General features: G+C 41.1%; 1 protein-coding gene and 1 long non-coding RNA gene across 2 annotated transcripts in view; both read left to right on the top strand.

Moving 5' to 3' along the window:
* SH3GL2 (SH3 domain containing GRB2 like 2, endophilin A1) overlaps positions 1-13,005 on the top strand; it is a 247,014-nt gene extending 234,009 nt beyond the window's left edge. The window contains exons 8-9 of the mRNA XM_075316478.1: positions 5,377-5,510; positions 12,409-13,005. Coding sequence (XP_075172593.1) covers positions 5,377-5,510; positions 12,409-12,608 — 334 coding nt within the window. The 3' untranslated portion in view covers positions 12,609-13,005. The remainder of the gene's footprint in view (positions 1-5,376; positions 5,511-12,408) is intronic.
* A 1,162-nt stretch (positions 13,006-14,167) lies between these two features.
* LOC142244276 (uncharacterized) lies at positions 14,168-20,461 on the top strand. The gene is made up of 2 exons (XR_012724493.1): positions 14,168-19,078; positions 19,588-20,461. It is a non-coding gene; the product is annotated as an uncharacterized LOC142244276 (long non-coding RNA).
* Positions 20,462-21,122: the final 661 nt, after the last annotated feature.

Here is a 21,122-nt window from a genome sequence, read left to right as displayed (position 1 = left end):
CATGCGGTCTAAGGAACTCTCAATTGAGGTGAAGCAGAACATCCTGAGGCTGAAAAAAAAGAAAAAATCCATCAGAGAGATAGCAGACATGTTTGGAGTAGCAAAATCAACAGTCAGGTACATTCTGAGAAAAAAGGAATTGACTGGTGAGCTTGGGAACTCAAAAAGGCCTGGGCGTCCACGGATGACAACAGTGGTGGATGATCGCCGCATACTTTCTTTGGTGAAGAAGAACCCGTTCACAACATCAACTGAAGTCCAGAACACTCTCAGTGAAGTAGGTGTATCTGTCTCTAAGTCAACAGTAAAGAGAAGACTCCATGAAAGTAAATACAAAGGGTTCACATCTAGATGCAAACCATTCATCAATTCCAAAAATAGACAGACCAGAGTTAAATTTGCTGAAAAACACCTCATGAAGCCAGCTCAGTTCTGGAAAAGTATTCTATGGACAGACGAGACAAAGATCAACCTGTACCAGAATGATGGGAAGAAAAAAGTTCGGAGAAGAAAGGGAACGGCACATGATCCAAGGCACACCACATACTCTGTAAAACATGGTGGCGGCAACGTGATGGCATGGGCATGCGTGGCTTTCAATGGCACTGGGTCACTTGTGTTTATTGATGACATAACAGCAGACAAGAGTAGCCGGATAAATTCTGAAGTGTACCGGGATATACTTTCAGCCCAGATTCAGCCAAATGCCGCAAAGTTGATCGGACGGCGCTTCATAGTACAGATGGACAATGACCCCAAGCATACAGCCAAAGCTACCCAGGAGTTCATGAGTGCAAAAAAGTGGAACATTCTGCAATGGCCAAGTCAATCACCAGATCTTAACACAATTGAGCATGCATTTCACTTGCTCAAATCCAGACTTAAGACGGAAAGACCCACAAACAAGCAAGACCTGAAGGCTGCAGCTGTAAAGGCCTGGCAAAGCATTAAGAAGGAGGAAACCCAGTGTTTGGTGATGTCCATGGGTTCCAGACTTAAGGCAGTGATTGCCTCCAAAGGATTCGCAACAAAATATTGAAAATAAAAATATTTTGTTTGGGTTTGGTTTATTTGTCCAATTACTTTTGACCTCCTAAAATGTGGAGTGTTTGTAAAGAAATGTGTACAATTCCTACAATTTCTATCAGATATTTTTGTTCAAACCTTCAAATTAAACGTTACAATCTGCACTTGAATTCTGTTGTAGAGGTTTCATTTCAAATCCAATGTGGTGGCATGCAGAGCCCAACTCGCGAAAATTGTGTCACTGTCCAAATATTTCTGGACCTAACTGAATACTTTTAGTGATTAGCGGACCCGGACTGTAAAAGTCGAGAAATGAAAAGAAAAATAAAATAAATAAAATAAGAATGAAGCGAGCGCTTCATACTTACCAAAGCTCCGTTGCGGCTTTACGCTGAACTCATGGCCTCTCCTTCACCTTCTGGGCCACTCATCATTGCTCATCCATATGCACTGCTTTCCCCACCTATCGGCCGTCCTGGCCTCTGTGATTGGTTGCAGTGAGATGCGCCCCCCGCCTGTGTGACAGCATCTTTCTGCAACCAGTCACAGACGCTGCCTGCGGGTCACTATCGTGGTATAAAAATAAATAAAACAATTTGCGTAGGGTCCACCCATATTATAATACCCAGCACAGATAAAACATATGGCTGCAGGGTGCAGCACCCAGTCATGCACTTATCTTGGCTGTGTATTAAAATAAGAGGAACCACATGCATCTTTTTTTTAACTATTTAAATAAATAATTTTAAAAAATGGTGTGCGGTCCCCCCCTAATTTTGATACCCAGCCATGACAATGCCCGAGACCTGGGGGCTGATATTCTCAGGCTTGGGAGGCCTATGGTTATTAGGCCCCCAGCCTAAAAATAGCAGCTTCTAGCTGCCCGAGGTTGTCGCATCCTTTAGATGCGATAAGCTTGATGCTTTAACCGGCTCTTCCTCATTGCCCTGATGTGGCGGCAATCGGGGTAATGAGGGGTTAAGAACCGCACACAACTGTCATCAAGCCCAAAATTAGTAATGGGAAGTAGAAAGAAATACACAAACACCAAGAAAAATCCTTTATTTGGATAAAATACAAAAAAAACCACCATCTTTCACCACTTTATTAACACCCAAAACCACACCTGCAGGTCCAACGTAATCTACACTAGGTCCCACAATGGTCCTGGCTATGCTACATCCGAGCCTGGAGAGACCGAAAACATGTCCGATCTCTCCCAGGCTCTGGGAAACACTGACAAGAAGGACCCGGCTGGCAGCAGTGACGTCACTCAGTTCACTGAAGGTCATACCTGGGTTCCCACGATATGACCTCTGGTGACCTGAAGCACTTTTAACACTGACAGTGCCGGGCAGGGGTCGGGGAGTGCAGCCCGCACCCCCCTGCCGCACTGTCACTGTTAAAGTGCTACACATCTATTCATGAACCAGGAGGCTCAGGGTGAGTAGATCTCTGCGCCCGCTTACAGAGGAGTGCTGCACGACTCATGAAGCAGGAAGCTCAGGTTGAACAGATCTGCTCATCCTGATCCTCACGGTTCATGACTAGATTTGCAGCACTCCTTTGTGTGAGTGGGCACAGAAATCTGCTCATCCTGAGCCTTTAGTTCATGATTCATGAACCAGGAGGCTCAGGATGATCAAATCTCTGTGCCTGTGATGATTCCGCCTATCCTCTGTAAGTGGGCGCAGAGATCTGCTCATCCTGAGCCTCCTGGTTCGTGACTAGATGTGCAGCACTCCTCTCTGTAAGGCCTGCGACACACATCCGTGCCGCCGGCACGCGTTTGTCATTTTTTACACGTACCGGCGGCATGGAAACACGTTCAGCAATGCTACCCTATTGTAGCAGGCACACACACGTAAAACCACACGGAACGTGTGTCCGTGTGCGTTTGTACGTGTGTGCGTTTTTCTAAACGCTGACATGTCAGTGTTTTCTCCGGCAGCACGGGTTTCACACGGCCCGCACCCGTACCACACGGGTGTAGTGTGGATGCGGTCCCGTGTGACACGCGCCGGAGAAAACACACGTGTCAGTGGAAAAAAAAACAAAACATTTACTCACCTTCTCCAGCCCTCCTGTCTCTGCCGCTGCTGCCTCTTGCTGCCGACCGCCGCTCATTATTCTCATTTAATATTCACTTCACTGCCTGGCAGCAGCAACGGGGAGACGGCAGGGCTGGAGACCGAAGATCAGCACCACGGACAGCAGCGTGGACAGCAGGAAGGACCAGGTGAGTATGTTAATTACCGGTTGTACGTGTGCTATCGTGGATAGCACACGTACAACACACGTGTCCAGCACGTACCAGAGACACGTACTTACCTGCACGCAACACGCAGGGGAAATAAGTGTCTCTCGGCACGTGCGTGATTTTCACGTGAGTGTGGCAGAGGCCTAAGCGGGCGCAGAGATCTGCTCATCCTGAGCGTCCTGGTTCATGAAGAATGAACCAGGAGGCTCAGGATGAGCAGGTCTCTGCACCCGCAATGTTTCCTTCTGTCCAGTATAATCATGCAAAGGGGGGCTTAGCCCCCCTGCAATCCCTCTTCATCTAGGGGTCTTACCCTCAGACCCCCGCTTCTATTATAAACAACTCCATGCCCACGTGGACTTGGAAAAAGAATGTTTATTCCATCTGGAAAACATCGGACTTCATTGTGAACACGCCCCCATAAGGTGACATATTACGTCATACCTGGAAGTAGCTTGTACATTCTAGCATCTAACTGTATTTTTAGAGCACGATCTAGACTCACGCAGCTCTGGAAATGAATGCGTAACCTGGAAGCAGCTTGCCGCCATGGCACAGAGCCTAGGTCAGTACACCGCGCGCACTCCTGTCTCACCATCCCTTCCACCAACATTTTTAATCGCTGGATTCTGGTCCTCCTAAACTTATATGGGTACCGGATTCCAGACCATATCCGGATTTTTGAAAAATTTTAGCAGGGACCTACCGGTCCCGGTTATTTGGAATCCGCTCATCTCTATTACCTTTTAAAGTAGTTAATAGAGATCATCCTCAGACAGCATTATGGCAAGTGTGGTGTGGTCACTATAGAAAAGAGCAGAATGAAGCCTCTGAGCAAAGCAGCTGCTCGTCTGTCTGTTTTTGCTACTGTCTTGTTTATTGTAGTCCAGTGATTCCAAATGTTTTCAGCTGATTTATCAATCGCGAATTTTTAAAATGCTGCAAATTTGACTCCTCTTCACTTCAGTGCCCCCTGGCGAATACGCCAACATTTTTTTGCAATTTTTGCGACTATTTGGTGTTAATGTGCAATTGTTGTAAAAAAAAAAGTGACAAAAACTGTTCAAGACGGAAAGGAAATCCAATTTTGACTTTGCACCAAATTCATGACTCGCAATTGCTACTTTGATGAAATTGACGTCAATAACGGCAACTAATGCCACAAGAGAAAAAAAGATGACTAAAAAAAAAAAATATACATATATCATGAATCAGGGTCAACATCTTCTCTGCTCTTTTACTTGCTCACCATCGCCCTCCACTGGTTTATTGAGAGCAGAACAAGCTCTGGTGTGTGATGTTATTCTGTTACCGTACATCTGGCAAACACATTTCTGCTACGTTCGCCAGACACATCTCTACTGAATCCAGTTCTGCACGCTACTTGTATAAAGCAGATGTAATACTGCTAACTCAGCATGCAGGACTTTCCATAGCCGGACAGTAGCACAGTGCTCTATAAGTACTGTATATGTAGAGCACGGTGCTATTGTCCAGGTATGGCAAGTCATGTATCCCGAAGTTTGCTGTTTTATACAAATAGCTTGATGTAGCAGAGATGTGTCTGCTCAATGTAGCAGAATGACATCACACACCAAAGCCTGTCTACACTGTAAGTCAACCAGCTGAGGGTGGCATCAGGCCGAGAGGCACAAGAGACTTGAACTGCAAGTGCACTCTTTTGCCAACCCATGCACTTGCAGCTGAATTTGCATCAAGATAAAACAAATATGTCTTTACAGTGGCGCAACAGATCTTTCTGAAAGAGATATCATGGGCATTGTGGAACTCTGACCTATTCTGCAGTGTTTCCATTAAAAAGTGCTTGCTGATTTTAATATTTTTAATAGGGGCCAAATTTGTAAGAACATATTAAAAGGTGAAACCCCCCATTTAGGCTGTAAGTGCATCCAGCATACAGTTCACAGCCCCAACTGCTCCCTACTTCTGTCAGCTCAAATTATGTGGCCAAGGAGAACGTACAGTATGAGGTGTGAGCACTTGAGTAATGTATACGGTAATATATTTATTAGCAAAACAAAGTGCAGTATGTCGGAATAATCCCATAAAATAACCTTTATATTTTATAGAATCAGAGATGCTGCATTACAGCCACGGCGAGAATATCAGCCCAAACCTCGTATGAGCTTGGATCTTGCATTACCCAGTGAAAACAATCAGCATAATGGAGGGATTTCTCTTGCTACAACCCCAAAACCATCAGGTACGGCAAAGGATATTTTTACTTCTATGACTTCTGTTTTTTGCTATAGTTTCTTTTATACAGGATCATAGAGCATTTGTTGGTCAGCTATGGCCTACTAATGCAGTTTTAGTTTATTTTCAGCCGAAACTAAGAGTGGCACCAACAGGGTAAAGAACTATAAGTAAAACCTTTACACTCGTCCTTTCCTTCTTTTTTTTGAGCCAAGAAAATACTTAATTTACAAACTATTCCAAAAAGCAAAATGTAAACTAAATTTTGTAACTACCTAAAAGTGCTCAGGGTTTACTGTTGCTAGCACCCATGGAAAGCAGTCATAACTTCAGGGGAACTGTGCAGTGAATGGTTAATTTCCCTGGAGTCCCTCTATGTGGTATTTGGCATCTTAACAATCTTAAGCACTCGTCACCTTATAATGAATACTCGACTAATGCTACCAAGGGGCATTCTCCATGAGCCTCTTCACCCAATTCCCCAAAAACAGACAGGAGCACACATTAATTTCTTCAATGCTTCTTATATAATATTTGAACCATTCATACAGATGATTTTCCATGATGCCATATCTCAAATGTCATAACCACCAATATAGTGACCATTGTGTTCCCCAAGATGTCATAACAGCTGTAAATGCTTAATAATGGCAAAGAGGCATTTCTGCTAGCTCTAAAGGGTACTTTACACACAACGATATCGCTAACGATATATTGTCGGGGTCACGGTGTTCGTGACGCACATCTGGCGCCGTTAGCGATATCGTTGTGTGTGACTAAAAGGAGCGACGATCAACGATCGCAAAAAACGTTGATCGTTGACACGTCGCTCCTTTTCATAATATCGTTGGTGGTGCATGCCACTGGTTGTTCGTCGTTCCTGCGGCATCACACATCGCTATGTGTGACACCGCAGGAACAACGAACATCTCCTTACCTGCGTCCACCGACAATGAGGAAGGAAGGAGGTGGGCGGCATATTCCGGCCACTGATCTCCGCCCCTCCTCTGCTATTGGGTGGCCGCTTAGTGACGCCGCTATGACGCCGAACGAACCGCCCCCTTAAAGGAGAGATTGTTCGGTGTCTCCAGCGACGTCGCTAAGCAGGTATGTGCGTGTGACGCTGCCGTAGCGATATTGTTCACTACGGCAGCGATCACCCCCATGACGAAACAGCGATGTGGGCGGGTGCTATCGCGCATGACATCGCTAGCTATCGCTAGCATTGTCGCAGCGTGTAAAGCACCCTTAAGGCTTAATGTTGTCAGCCAAGCAAATTGGTGAGCTTTTCACAGTGAAGACTAAATTGAAAATCATCTGAATGATTGATGTAAATATTGAAATATTGTATATAAAAAGTATTAAATAGATTTGTCTGTGCTCCAGACCATTTTTTTTAGAGTTTATACTTTTTTGTATATTACATATAACATAATAGTAAAGAAAACTCCTTGAACGAGAAGGTGTGTCAAAATTTGTGGTCTGTACTGTGTATGTGTGTGTATATATATATATATATATATTTATATATATATATTTGTGAGACTCATGTGGGATTAGTGGATGAGGGCTTGTATATCTCACCCCGGTGTCGGTCCTATGTGACTTAGCCTGGTCAGGATCACCTGGTTACTAATGGATTAATGGGAGGCGAAGGACTGATGTAAAAGAAGTCTGAGAAGATGGGGGAGGGTCTCCAGCTGGGAACACAGAACGCCTGTCTGTGTAGGAGACACTTGCGAGTGGGAGCAGTGCTCAATGTTTGTATGGTTTAGCTGGAAGGGAGAAGCCCTCCAGTTTGTAGTTAGGATATCACCGTGTATAGTTAGCGCCGGATAGGCAAGGATTTATTTTGTTGGTGTTTTTCTTTTGTTTATGCTTCACTGCAATAAACCTGACCAAGCGTCAGTTACACCTTGAATTCGGCTGTCTGCCTGAGGTGAATACGTGCCCTTTGAATCCAGCAAAGGCGATCCCCAAGCGTGTTATCACAATATATATATATATATATATATATATATACTATATCACAAAATTAAGTTCATCCCTCACATTTTTGTAAATATTTTATTAGTAGTCAATGTACATCTTGTATAACAGTGTAGATTTGATGTGCCCATTAAATAATTCAACATACAGCCTTTAATGTCTAAACCCCTGGCAACAAATGTGAAAATGGGGAAATGGTGCCCAAAGAGTCAATATTTTATGTGACCAGTATTATTTTCAAGCAGTGCCTTAACTATCTTGGCAATGGAGTTCACTAATGCTTCACAGGAGCCACTGGAATTTTCTTCCACTCTTCCATGATGACATCATGGAGCTGGTGCATGTTAGAGACCTACTGCTCCTCCACCTTCCATTTGAGGGTGCTCCACAGATGCTCAATAGGGTTGAAGTCTGGAGACATACTTGTCCAGTCCAACACCTTTACCCTCAGTTTCTTTGGCAGTGGTCATCTTGGAGGTGTGTTAGGAGGTCATTATCATGTTGGAATGCAGCCCTGCTGCCCAGTTTCTGAAGGGATAATGCTTTGCTTTAGTATGTCAAACTACATGTGGGCATTCATCAATGAACTAAGGGGTACTTTACATGCTGTGACATCGCTAGCAATTGTTAGCGATGTTGCGTGCGATAGCCCCCGTCGTAACGATATGTGGTGATCGCTGCCGTAGCGAACATTATCGCTACGGCACGGCAGCGTCACACGCACATACCTGTTCAGCGACGTCGCTGTGACTGCCGAACAATCCCTCCCTCAAGGGGGAAGTGCATTCGGCGTCACCGCGACGTCACTAAGCGGCCGGCCAATAAAAGCGGAGGGGCGGAGATGAGTGGGACGTAACATCCTGCCCACCTCCTTCCTTCCGCATTGGACGAAGGTAAGGAGATGTTTGTCGCTCCTGCGGTGTCACACATAGCGATGTGTGATGCCACAGGAACGAGGAACAACATCGCTACTTACCAGACAACGATTTTTTGTTATTAAACGACCTATCCAAAACAAACGATTTTTGTCTTTTTTGCGATCGTTTTAGGTCGCTCCAGCCTATCACGCGCTGCAACGTCGCTAATGGCACCGGATGTGCGTCACAAACACCGTGACCCCAACGACATCGCTTGAGCGATGTCGCAGCGTGTAATGTACCCCTAACTGTAGCCCCCACACCTGACAGCACTCATGAAGCACCAAACCATGACACTTCCACCACCCTGCTTGACTGTAGGCAAGGCACACTTGCCACATACTTGAGACCATCTAAACCAAATACGTTTATCTAGGTCTCATCAAACCACAGGACATGGTTTCAGTAATCCTTGTCCCTTGTCTGCTTGTCTTCAGTATACTGTTTGTGGGCGGCTTTCCTGTACCTCTTTTTAGAAGAGGCTTCCTTCTGGAATCACAACCACGCAGACCAATTTGATGCAGTGTGCAGTGTTTGATCTGAGCACTGACAGACTGACCCCCACCCCTTTAACCTCTGCAGCAATTCTGGCAGCATTCATACATCTATTTTGAAAAGACAACCTCTGGATATGATGCTGAACATGTGCAGTCAACTTCTATAGTCGACCATGGCGAGGCCTGTTCTGAATGGAACCTGTTAATCCACTGTATGGTCTTTGCCACTGTGTTGCAGCTCAGTTTCTAGGTGTTGGCAATATTCTTATAGCCTTGGCCATCTTTTGTAGATCAACAATTTTTTTTTTCCGATCTTCAGAGCATTCTTTGCCATGAGGTGCTATGTGAACTTCCAGTGACCAGTATGAGAGAGTGTTAGAGCGATACCACCAAATTTAACACACCTGATCCCCATTCACACCTCAGACCTTGTAACACTAATGAGTCACTGTCATGCTGGTTTCTTTCCAGCGAGACTCGTCCTCATTTAATTGAACATTTTTTCCTTTTAGCACCTGATGGGTTAATGCTTCTTTTGCAAGTCTGCTTAGAGGAATTCCATCAGGTTCTCTCAGTTATTCATTAGGATGGACCTTTTAAAATGTTCCAGTATCCTTCACACAGTACTGGTTATTTTCTCTTCACAGTTCATAGAGACAGCCTGTGTGTGTGGTCTTGTTATAAGCTTGTTCCTGTAGCCTTCTGCAAACAACGTGTAGTTTGCAGAAGCGATGTTATTTTGTTGTTTTTCTTTATTTTATTTTTTTTGTGTAGTTCCCTGGAGTTATCCCATTGAACAGGTAGGGGGTCTGTAGATCAGTGTCCGTGTAGGAGTCAAGGACAGGTCGGAGGGTCACGCCTCACTACCTTCAAGTCTACCCTTGGCTTGAGGTGCAAGTTAGGGTTCACTAACTTACAGGGTCAGAGAAGCCCCTGTCCCTGAGTAGCGGTCCATACGCGTGACAGTCACATGACACAAGGGAGAGAAAATAGCTAATTGGGCACAATTTGCCATTTTCACTTAGGGGTGTACTCACTTTTGTTGCCAGCAGGTTAGACATTGATAACTATGTGTTGTGTTATTTAGAGGGAACACCAAATTTACACTGTTATACAAGCTGTACCCTTAATACTTTACTTGCATGAAAGTGTCATATATTCAGTGTTGTCCCATGAAAGATATAATACAATATTTACAAAAATGTTAGGGGTGTTCTCATTTTTGTGATACACTGTGTGTGTGTGTATATATATATATATATATATATATATATATACACTGTACATATATATGTACACTGCAGAATTATTAGGCAAATGAGTATTTTGATCACATGATAATTTTTATACATGTTGTCCTACTCCAAGCTGTATAGGCGTGAGAGCCAACTACCAATTCAGTAAATCAGGTGATGTGCATCACTGTAATGAGGAGAAGTGTGGTGTAATGACATCAACACCCTATGTAAGGTGTTCTTAATTATTAGGTAACTTCCTTTCCTTTGGCAAAATGGGTCAGACGAGAGATTTGACGGGGTCTGAAAAGTCCAAAATTGTAAGATGCCTTTCAGAGGGATGCAGCAGTCTTGACATTGCCAAACTTTTGAAGCGTGATCACCGAACAATCAAGCGTTTCATGGCAAATAGCCAACAGGGTCGCAAGAAGCATGTTGGGCAAAAAAAGGCGCAAATTAACTGCCCATGAATTGAGGAAAATCAAGCGTGAAGATACCTAGATGCCATTTGCCACCAGTTTGGCCATATTTCAGAGCTGCAATGTTACTGGACTATCAAAAAGCACAAGGTGTGCCATACTCAGGGACATGGCCAAGGTAAGAAAGGCTGAAAAACGACCACCTTTGAACAAGAAACATAAGATAAAACGTCAAGACTGGGCCAAAAAATATCTTAAGACTAATTTTTCAAAGGTTTTATGGACTGATGAAATGAGAGAGACTCTTGATGGGCCAGATGAATGGGCCAGAGGCTGGATCAGTAAAGGGCAGAGAGCTCCACTCTGACTCACATGCCAGCAAGGTTGAGGTGGGGTACTGGTATGGGCTGGTATCATCAAAGATTAACTTGTGGGACCTTTTCGGGTTGAGGATGGAGTGAAGCTCAACTCCCAAACCTACTGCCAGTTTCTGGAAGACAACTTGTGCAAGCAGTGGTACAGGAAGAAGTCGGTATCGTTCAAGAAAAACATGATTTTCATGCAGGACAATTCTCCATCACATGCATCCAACTACTCTACAGCGTGGCTGGACAGTAAAGGTCTAAAAGATGAAAAAATAATGACATGGCCCCTTGTTCACCTGATCTGAACCCCATAGAGAACCTGTGGTCCCTCATAAAATGAAATATCTACAGGGAGGGAAAATAATACACCTCTCGGAAGTGTCTGGGAGGCTGTGGTAGCTGCTGCATGCAATGTTGATCGTAAACAACTCAAGCAACTGACAGAATCTATGGATGGTAGGCTGTTGAGTGTCATCATAAAGAAAAGTGGTTATATTGGTCACCAATTTTTTTGGATTTTGTTTTTGCATGTCAGAAATGTTTATTTCTAAATTTTGTGCAGTTATATTGGTTTACCTGGTGAAAATAAACAAGTGAGATGGAAATATATTTGTTTTTTATTAAGTTGCCTAATAATTCTGCACAGTAATAGTTACCTGCACAAACAGATATCCTCCTAAGAAAGCCATATCTAAAAAAAAACCACCCCAACTTCCAAAAATATTAAGCTTTGATATTTATGAGTCTTTTGGGTTGATTGAGAACATAGTTGTTGATCAATAAAGAAAAATCCTCTAAAATACAACTTGCCTAATAATTCTGCACACGGTGTATATATACTGTATATATATATATATATATATATATATATATATATTAAGCTCAAGACAAAATGTAGACCAGCTCACTTGTCACAGCTCTTGCAAGACTGAATCCTCCTGGTTCCTTCTATGATGCACAGATGTGGACTGGGAGAACATCCATGGATGAAATGAAACAGTGGAGTGGATCCAGCAATGAGAAATTTATTTTACTGCCACCTGGATTTCTGTTCTCATTGCCGGATCTACTGCACTGTTATATATATATATATATATATATATATATATATATATATATATATATATATATATATATATATATATATATATATATATATATATATATGTATATATATATTAGCTTGCTAAAGATTCTGCCGTCTCAAATGTTGCATCTGTCCACTATAAGTCCACATTTGTTGCATTGATACCCTTCCTTTTTTTGTATCTATATGTGATAACTGTGTGGAAGGTTGTGGTGAGGCATTGTACCCAAAATCTGCAAATGTGGTGCTGTTCTTTTTGCTATATATACTGTATATATTTTACTTTCTTCAGATATGTGGAAAAGTGGTAAATTCATTAAGTGTCCGTACAAAAAAAATGTATATTTTAAAATCATAATGTGAATTAATGACAACTGGTTATTTTCTTTGCTGTAGGTGCTCCCATGGATCAGCCATGTTGTCGGGCCCTCTATGACTTTGATCCAGAAAATGAAGGCGAACTTGGCTTCAAAGAGGGTGACATTATTACTCTCACCAACCAGATTGATGAAAATTGGTATGAAGGGATGCTGCATGGCCAGTCAGGCTTCTTCCCGATCAATTATGTTGATATTCTGGTCCCACTGCCACACTAAGATGTCTGACAGAAACAATAATTCAGTTTGTACCACTGCTTTTAAATGCTGCTTACTCCAGATGACAAGTACAAGTGCAGTGGTCCTAAATCTGTTACATTCCATGGTCATTTCAATTTAATTTGTCTTTTATTTGTTTATATGTGTTATTTCTTCTATTATGGTATCCTATAATTGTTTTCTTTTATCAGTCTTAGTGTCATTTATAATGAATGCATCCTTCCTTCCATGATACAGTGCACAATAGTCTTAACATGCCCAAGCGATAGTGTTATTTTTATGCCAACTATGCTTAATGTATGTTTCCAGAAATATATGTTTACAGGGATAAAACTGTGTGGGGATTGTAACCAAAACCATTTGGATAAAGCAAATTGCATTGTCATGTGTATATATATATATATATATATAAAAAAAAGTCTTCGTACAGTTGCAGTGAAAACAATTCAACCCTCATTGAAAGTTAGGCCTATTAGAAAAAAATTGCAAACGTACATCTTTTATGCAATAAACCAAAGAACAATTTAAATAGCTTAAAGCAATTAATACAAGTGGTTTCTCCAAATTCAGAACAAAATGACTATTTTATTGACTACTACAATCTAAGAATTTTTGACCACCTTTTATGACAAGCATCTTTAGTACTTAGTAAGCACGGTGTGGCTCTTATGACCTGACAACAGTATTCCTGAGGAATCTTAGCCTGTTCACTTTGAGATAACTAATAATCTTGGTTTGCCAAGAGTGGCTCAAAAAGTGTAAGAAAAGAGTTAACTGCCTTGCATACAAAAGGAAAAAGGTACAAAAATAAGTTTCAGTTTGCTCAGTGAGTAGCATACTAAACTCTGAATGTCTCCATACCCAAACTCCAAAATGTGTTCTACTACTGATTCTAATATACAAGAAACATCAGCTCCCTTATGTTCAATGCCATGTGAACTAGCCACAAAAGATTGGAGATTTTGTTTTGTGGACAATTAAGCAAAACTGGACCTTTTGAGGCCTAGCTCGAAGAGAAAGAGTAAAGCATACTCTGAAAAGAACACCCTACCTACACTGAAGCATGGTGGTGGCTTGGTTATGCTGTAAGTCTGCTTAACTTCTTTTGGCACTATAAATCTGAAGTGTGTGAAGGACAGGATAGATTCAATCAAGTATCAGGAAATTCTAGGATAAAAACATAATGTTTTCTGTGAGGAAGCTGAAGCTTGGGGACTATTGCAAGTTTCAATATGACAATGACCTCAGGCATATCTCAATATTTACCAAGGCTTGGTTTCAGAAGTAGTCCTAGAAGATTCTGGAGTGGTTATCACAATTGCCTAATTTTAGCCGCATAGAAAATTTTTGATTGGATTTACAGAAAGTGGTTGCTGCACACAAACAAAAGTATTAGTGAACTAGCGGTCCATAAGATTCTTTAGGAATGATGACAGAAACGGGTGTATGGCTATGTATCATGTTAAACACCAACAATTTATGCGAATTGCATAAAAATAATTTTTATTAAATATAAAACATTAAAAAACATAGACAAGATGTCTCAAGAAAACAGACCCCTCAAAGGGTAAATATGTATCAGAAAATTATTATGTTCGGAACACCAGGTCAAAAACGTCAGGGGAGGGTGTGGGACGCCATTACCTTTGTTTACTGTTCCCCTGTAGGTATATTGTTATTATTAGTTTTTCTTTTGGTTTATTGTAGCAATTACATCTTTATAACCGCACACTTGTGTCATTATTTGTACTCTTAATCCATATATATCTATATTATAATTTTCTCTATACGGGATGATTTTTACATGATTTTTTGACCTGGTGTTCCCAACATAATACTTTTCTGATACATATTTACCCTTTGAGGGGTCTGTTTTCTTGAGACATCTTGTCTGTTTTTTAATGTTTTATATTTAATAAAAATTATTTTTATGCAATTCGCATAAATTGTTGATGTTTTTTTCATTTAAGTGTACAGTGGTACCTGGCTTAACGAGTAACCCACTTAACGAGAATTTCGCTTAACAAGCAAAGCTTTCTGTAAATTTGTAACCCGCTTTACGAGAAAGCTTTTCTGTACGAGCGAAATCCTCACAGCACACAGTTCCTGTTCCGTCCATCCACCGTGCTCTGACCCGCTCTTGCAGTCCACACAAACACACACAAACACACACGCACGCATGCACATACTGTATTATGCTCACCTTACCTTCCGTTCCACCACCGGTCTCATGGTTTTTGTAGTTTCCGGGTACATCGCGACATCCTCGCGGTGAACTACAAGACCCAGGAGGCCCGCGATGGAACGGAAGGTAAGGTGAGCATATAATATAACATAATACAGTGTACCTTTTGTTTCAATGCCAGCCTCCTGGGTCCTGTAGTTCGCCGCTCCACTCCAGGCTGGGTATCGGCATCCATAGCAACGAGGCAGGAACTTCCTGTCAGCGCTACTGAAAGGCAGCGCGCTGGCCAATCAGAGGCAAGCTGCTCTGCCTTTGACATCAGCGCTCTGGCCAGGAAGTTCCTCCCTTGTCGTTATGGTAACGCGATACACAGCCTGGCCCCGTACCAGAGAACAGCAAGTCCCAGGAGACCGACGATGGAACGGAAGGTAAGGTGAGCATATAATATGTGTGTGTGCGTGCGTGCTTGTGTGTTTGTGGGAGTTTGTGGGAGTTTGTGTATGTGTGGAATGACCGAATAGGGGACCAGGATGGGACATTTAACACGTGGAACGAATCGTCTGCATTGCAATGATTTCCTATGGGAAATCTTGCTTTGCTGAACGAGTAACTTGGTTAACAAGCACAGTCCCAGAACGGATTGTTCTCGTTAAGCAAGGTTCCACTGTATTTATTCCCTAATATTGGTTGGTTTTTTTTGGTGTTGATATGTATCATGTTAGCAACAGGTCATAAAAGTCAAAGTTGCTTTACTAAATACTAAAAACACTTGTTATGAAGGCATTGAATAATTCTAAGACTGCAGTTTTCAGTAAAGGTTACATTTTGTATAGAATTTGGAGTTGTTCTTATTTGATTCGATTATAGCAAATATTATAAACAATGTAAATTTTACTAATCTAATTTGTAACGAGGGTTGAATAATTTTGATTACTACTGTATAAGGAAGACATCCTTTATAAGTCTCAATCAGAACATGAGCCACATGGAACCTAAATGTTTTTTGTAAGTGTTATAGATTATGTCAATGTAAAATGTGATTTTATTTTTTATTGTTCAAATTGGAGAGGATTTACTCGTTATCTTCACATTTTTACATTTCCTCAATCCATTATATACAGTATACTATATATGTTATATACTTAAATAAAAAATACAACAATGTAATTGTTTAATTTTTTTTAGCAGATTCTTTCCCAAGTTTGTCAATCATAAAGCCTTTACCAATAAAAATAATGGAGGCAATTTAGTAAGATTGGAGCTTCATATGCTAATCTTTAACTTATAGCATGTGGGAGTAAAGGGCACCAAATTCATTAAGAGGCTAATATCTACAGTTGTGTTCAAAATAATAGCATTGTGTTCAAAAACATGAGTTAAGCCCAGTAAAATATATCTTTGTACCGTGTTAGCTAGTAGAGATAAAAAATTGTTTAAAAGAACTGAAGTCCTCAGTGGTTGATACCTTTTAATGGCTAACTGAAAAGATGGTAATATGAGTTCATAATAATAATGAGTTAAGCCCAAAATCTTTATACTAGTTATTTCCATGTATTGGGAACATTGCACACTGTTTTCTAAATCAAAACATGCAGAGAACTATATATAATTTTTAACTACTTTACAGAAAATAAGATAGTAGCCATAAAAAGTAGCCGTGTCTGCATATGTCTTTACATACTCATAATCTGTCCTCTTTATTTAGGATTTAGCATTCCTGTGAATCACTATTTAGTTATATAACCACAGTTTTTTATAACTGCTTCAGATCTATGTTCCATAGAGTCAACCAACTTCTGGCACCTGTCAACTCTTATTCCAGCCCAGGATGCTTTGAATACATCCCAAAATTACTTGCATTTGTTGGCTTTGCCTCAGAAACAGCATTTTTTTATGTCACCCCACAAGTATTCTATCAGATTGAGGTCCGTTGATTGGGCTGGCCACTTCATAACCACAATTTTGTTGGACTGGAACCAAGATTTTGCTCGTGTACTGGTGTGTGTAGGGTCATTGTCATGTTGAAACACCCATTTCAAGGGCATTTCTTCTTCAGCGTAAGGCAATATGACCTCTTCAAGTATTTTGATATATGTAATCTAGTCCATGATCCGTGGTATGCGGTAAATAGGCCCGACACCATAGTAAGAGAAACATGGCATATCATGATGTTTGCACCACCATGCGTCACGATTTTCAGAGTGTACTGTGGCTTGAATTCAAAGTTTGGGGGTCCTCTGATGAACTGTCTGCAGCCCTTGAACCCAAAAAGATCAATTTTACTTTCATCGGTCCACAAAATGTTTCGCCATTTCTCTTTAGGCCAGTTGATGTTTTCTTTGACAAATTGTATCCCCTTTAGTATATGTCTTATTTTTAACAGTGGGACTTTACGAGGACTTCTTGCTAATAGATTAGCTTCACACAGGCGTATTCTTAGGCTATGTGCCCACGCTACAGGATTTACCGCGGATTTACCGCGGATTTTGCCGCGGATTTACCGCGGATTTGCCGAAAATCTGCAGCAGCAGCACTTCCAAGCCATTTCAATGGCATTTTGGAAATGCTGTGCCCATGCTGCGGATTTTTCCGCGGCGGATTTGCCGCGGATTTTGATGCGGAAAAATCTGCAGCATGTCAATTGTTTGGTGCAGATTTGGTGCGGATTTTTGGCTTTGAATGGGAAAAAAAAAAAAAAAAAAATCCGCATCAAAATCCGCGGCAAATCCGCGGCAAATCCGCGGGTGCGGATTTGCCGCGAAAGTCGCGGATTTTCAGGCAAAAAAATCCGCAGGGACATTCTAGCGTGGGCACATAGCCTAACTGTCACAGTAATCACAGGTAACTTGCGACTGACTTTAATCATCTTGGAGCTGATCAGTGGCTGAGCCTTTGCCATTCTGGCTGTTCTTCGGTCCATTCGAATGGTAGTCTTCCATTTTCTTCCACGTCTCTCTGTTTTTGCTTTCCATTTTAAAGCATTGGAGATCATTTTCACTGATTAGCCTATCATTGTCCGCACTTCTTTATAAGTTTTACCCTCTCGTTATCAGCAATATTTTTAGAGCAGCATATCAACACTGCAGAAAATTATAATCGTTAAAATTTAACTTTTACTCAAAATGCTCTAAAATGTGGTCAGAATCACAATTACAAGACAGACAAACAACCAACATATAATAAAAGAAACGGACCCTCCTTTTAGGTCAGAGGATATGTGTAAAAGCCAAGGATACACCGCAAAAATAGAAATCGGATTTGTGTCACCAGTTATTCTTTCAAATGAAGTTAATAGGGTCCATTCATTTATATTAAGATGGAACCCACAAGGATCTGAAGTGTCTCCCGACGCGTTTCAATTAACTCTTCAGGGGAGTAATAAATGCAACTCAGGTCCCACAAAAACATGAACCTTGCATTCATATAACATGCACTCAACAAGTTTGTTCAAAAGAATTCGGTGATTTCTTTACAGGTTCCAATTACAGAAAGCCTGTCACCTATACAGCATGCACATGGTACGGGCGCCCATGCTTCTCGCCCTAAACAATCAACTTTTTAATTCAAAGTATGTTGTTCTAAACAATGTGACGAATGACCCATATTTCTCAGGCTTTCAAGGAAAAATGCCTGTACAACATGTGCTGGCTTCACCCATAAATAAGGGCCACCTCATTCACACCAGTTTCTTAACAGAATAATTGACCTCACACATTTAACTCCACACTACTATTATTTTGAACACCTACTTTCAATTAATTAATCAAATACACAGACTCAAAAACGTGCAGATCATGAATGCCGAATCTGGTTTTTTTTTCTAAGAATCTACACCAACTGGTAAATTGTTTGACATGTGGTAATATAATTTACACCAAAAACTGAATAATCTGGTTAGTCATATTGAACTACTATTATTTTGAACACTACTGTATTAAGAAATGTGTTTCCACTTTTGGGCTCTCTATGTATTCAAAATGAAATTTTGAACAGCCATGAGTTAACATAGATTTTAGCTGCACCGTACGTTCACTCTTGCTAATTCCAGACCACTTTTTGGAAAGAGTTGGGTTAGTGTTAAAGAGCAAAAAGTTACCTCTAACAACTTTTATTACTTTGATGCTAGAAAGCTGGCGTGAAAAGGATGGAAAGTTCACCCCTCCAATAATTAGCCATTTTAATTCTAAACATTTTAAAATATTTTGTGCAGCTTTTAGTTTGAAAAGAAATTAGATTTCCAAAGATTAGCCCAGTGTTGGCAGTCATTAAAGTATTTACCCATAAGGCTGCTTTCACACATCCGGTTTCTGCAATGCGGCACAATCCGGCACTTTGCAGGAAAATCGCAACCGGTTTTTCATGCTGCCGGTTGCGTTTTTTCTGCATAGACTTTAATTAGTGCCACATTGTGCCGAAAGGCCTTGCGTTCCATCCGGTTTTTGCCGCATGCGGCAGATTTAGCCGATGCGGCGGCCGGATAGAACGTTGCCTGGCACGTTTTTTCGTGCGGCAAAAAAACCCGCAGCGCGCCGCATTCACCAGATGCGGCGCATTTTTCAATGCATGCCTATGGCGGCCGGATGCGGCGCGATGCGGCAAAAACCACATTCGGCCGCCGCATGCTGTTTTTGCCACTGCGCATGCTCAGTAGCATGCCGCAAGCGGCAAAAAACGGATGGGCCGCATGGGAAAAACTTATGCAAAGGATGCAGTGTTTTCACCGCATCCGTTGCATAGCTTGCACAGCCGGATTGAGCCGCAGAGCTCAAGCCGGATGTGTGAAAGCAGCCTAAGAATTGTCACCCATCTTTAGGTGGCAAATAGCCTCAGTTTCATTCCCATTATTTCCTATTGTCCTGGCAGTCGTTCCGATCCAGTCCAGGATACTCAGCAGGAGCTGCAGTAGATAGGGTCCAAGGCTTACGAGAGATTGAGACTTACATCGTATTGGAGGTTTTATGTATGTTGAGACTGTTGGGCTACTGGTGCATCGGTTGTGACCTATATTATTGTGTTTCTTATTACTGCCTAGGCAGTTCTAGTTCTACAAATTCATTATTTTTTTTAAATACATTATACAATTTATCACCTCTGTGAAATGGTGCAGAAGTGTTTTTATTGGTTCCTGATTTACATGTCTTCCCTGTATTTGATGTCATAGTATAGTTTCTACATTATATCAGCTTGCAGCTATTATGTCCACACACACCAGTTTCCCACACTAGCAAATTTCTGTCAGACTTCACATTTTCATCATCTCTGTCATATAAGTATCAGAAATAGAGATGGGAGAATAGTAACTATTTGTGTTCGGATAATGTGTACCAAATACTGAGCACTATGCTAGTATTCATCACGACAAGAAAAATGCTTGAGTTCCCCCTTAATTTGCATTAGGTTCATTATTCGTGATGAATACCGGATTGGTACTTTGGGATTCGTTATGAATAATCCGAACCCGAATAGTTACTATTCGCCCATCGCTAATGAGAAACTGTGCAAAATGGTTTCACTCTGGGTAACAAAAATGCCAGTTGAAAAAAAATAAATCATAAAATTAATGTAGAGATGGAAAAAAAACTTGGGGATTAATATATTTCCTGTCAACATTTTAAAGTGTGGTCATCATGTTATCATGCTGGGATGGAGCTTCTTTAAGCATTTTTTTTAACAAAATAACAAGATTATTTAAGATGAAAGAAGAACTCCATCTTTCTTAATTCTATTTATATTAAATGTGTTTTCTTTGGCATTTAAGCTTTGGGCTCCTGGGTTTGAATCCAACCAGGAGCAACATCTGCATGGACTTTGTATGTTCTCCCTGTACTAGTGTTGGTTTTTACTGGATACTCCAAGTTCCTCCCTTACTCTTAAATAAACCTATTGGTATGGGATTTATTGAATGTAGATTGTGAGCCCCATTTGGGACATGGAGTGATGTGTAGTGGAACAGTGCTAAGAAATAAGTTGAAACTATATAAAATAATGCTGTTAATATTTTTTTCATGTAAGTCATACAATTTTTACCTATTTTACATAAGTCCTAAAATATTTACCCAATGACTTTTACATGGTATTTCATAAACCCCTAACATATGCTTGCCTGCTCTTTGTCAAATTCTGTAGTGATAAATTGGCTGCTTTTTATTTCTTTACCATTAGGGTTATTGACAATTTAGCTACAGTACCCAATGTAGTGTTCTGGAGTCAGAATTCCACCTTCTGTGTTATCTCTGATGAGGTCAGTGGCTACCCTCCCTGTTATTGTTTTCCAATAATAGGATTCCTAAGATTGGGTATTGGGTTTGAACACTAGCCCATTGGTTTGT

The sequence above is a fragment of the Anomaloglossus baeobatrachus genome, chromosome 1, assembly GCF_048569485.1.
Source record: "Anomaloglossus baeobatrachus isolate aAnoBae1 chromosome 1, aAnoBae1.hap1, whole genome shotgun sequence".
In the NCBI taxonomy this organism is placed as follows: domain Eukaryota; kingdom Metazoa; phylum Chordata; class Amphibia; order Anura; family Aromobatidae; genus Anomaloglossus; species Anomaloglossus baeobatrachus.
Note: the sequence above shows the minus strand (reverse complement) of the source record. Positions and strands in the feature narration are given on the sequence as shown.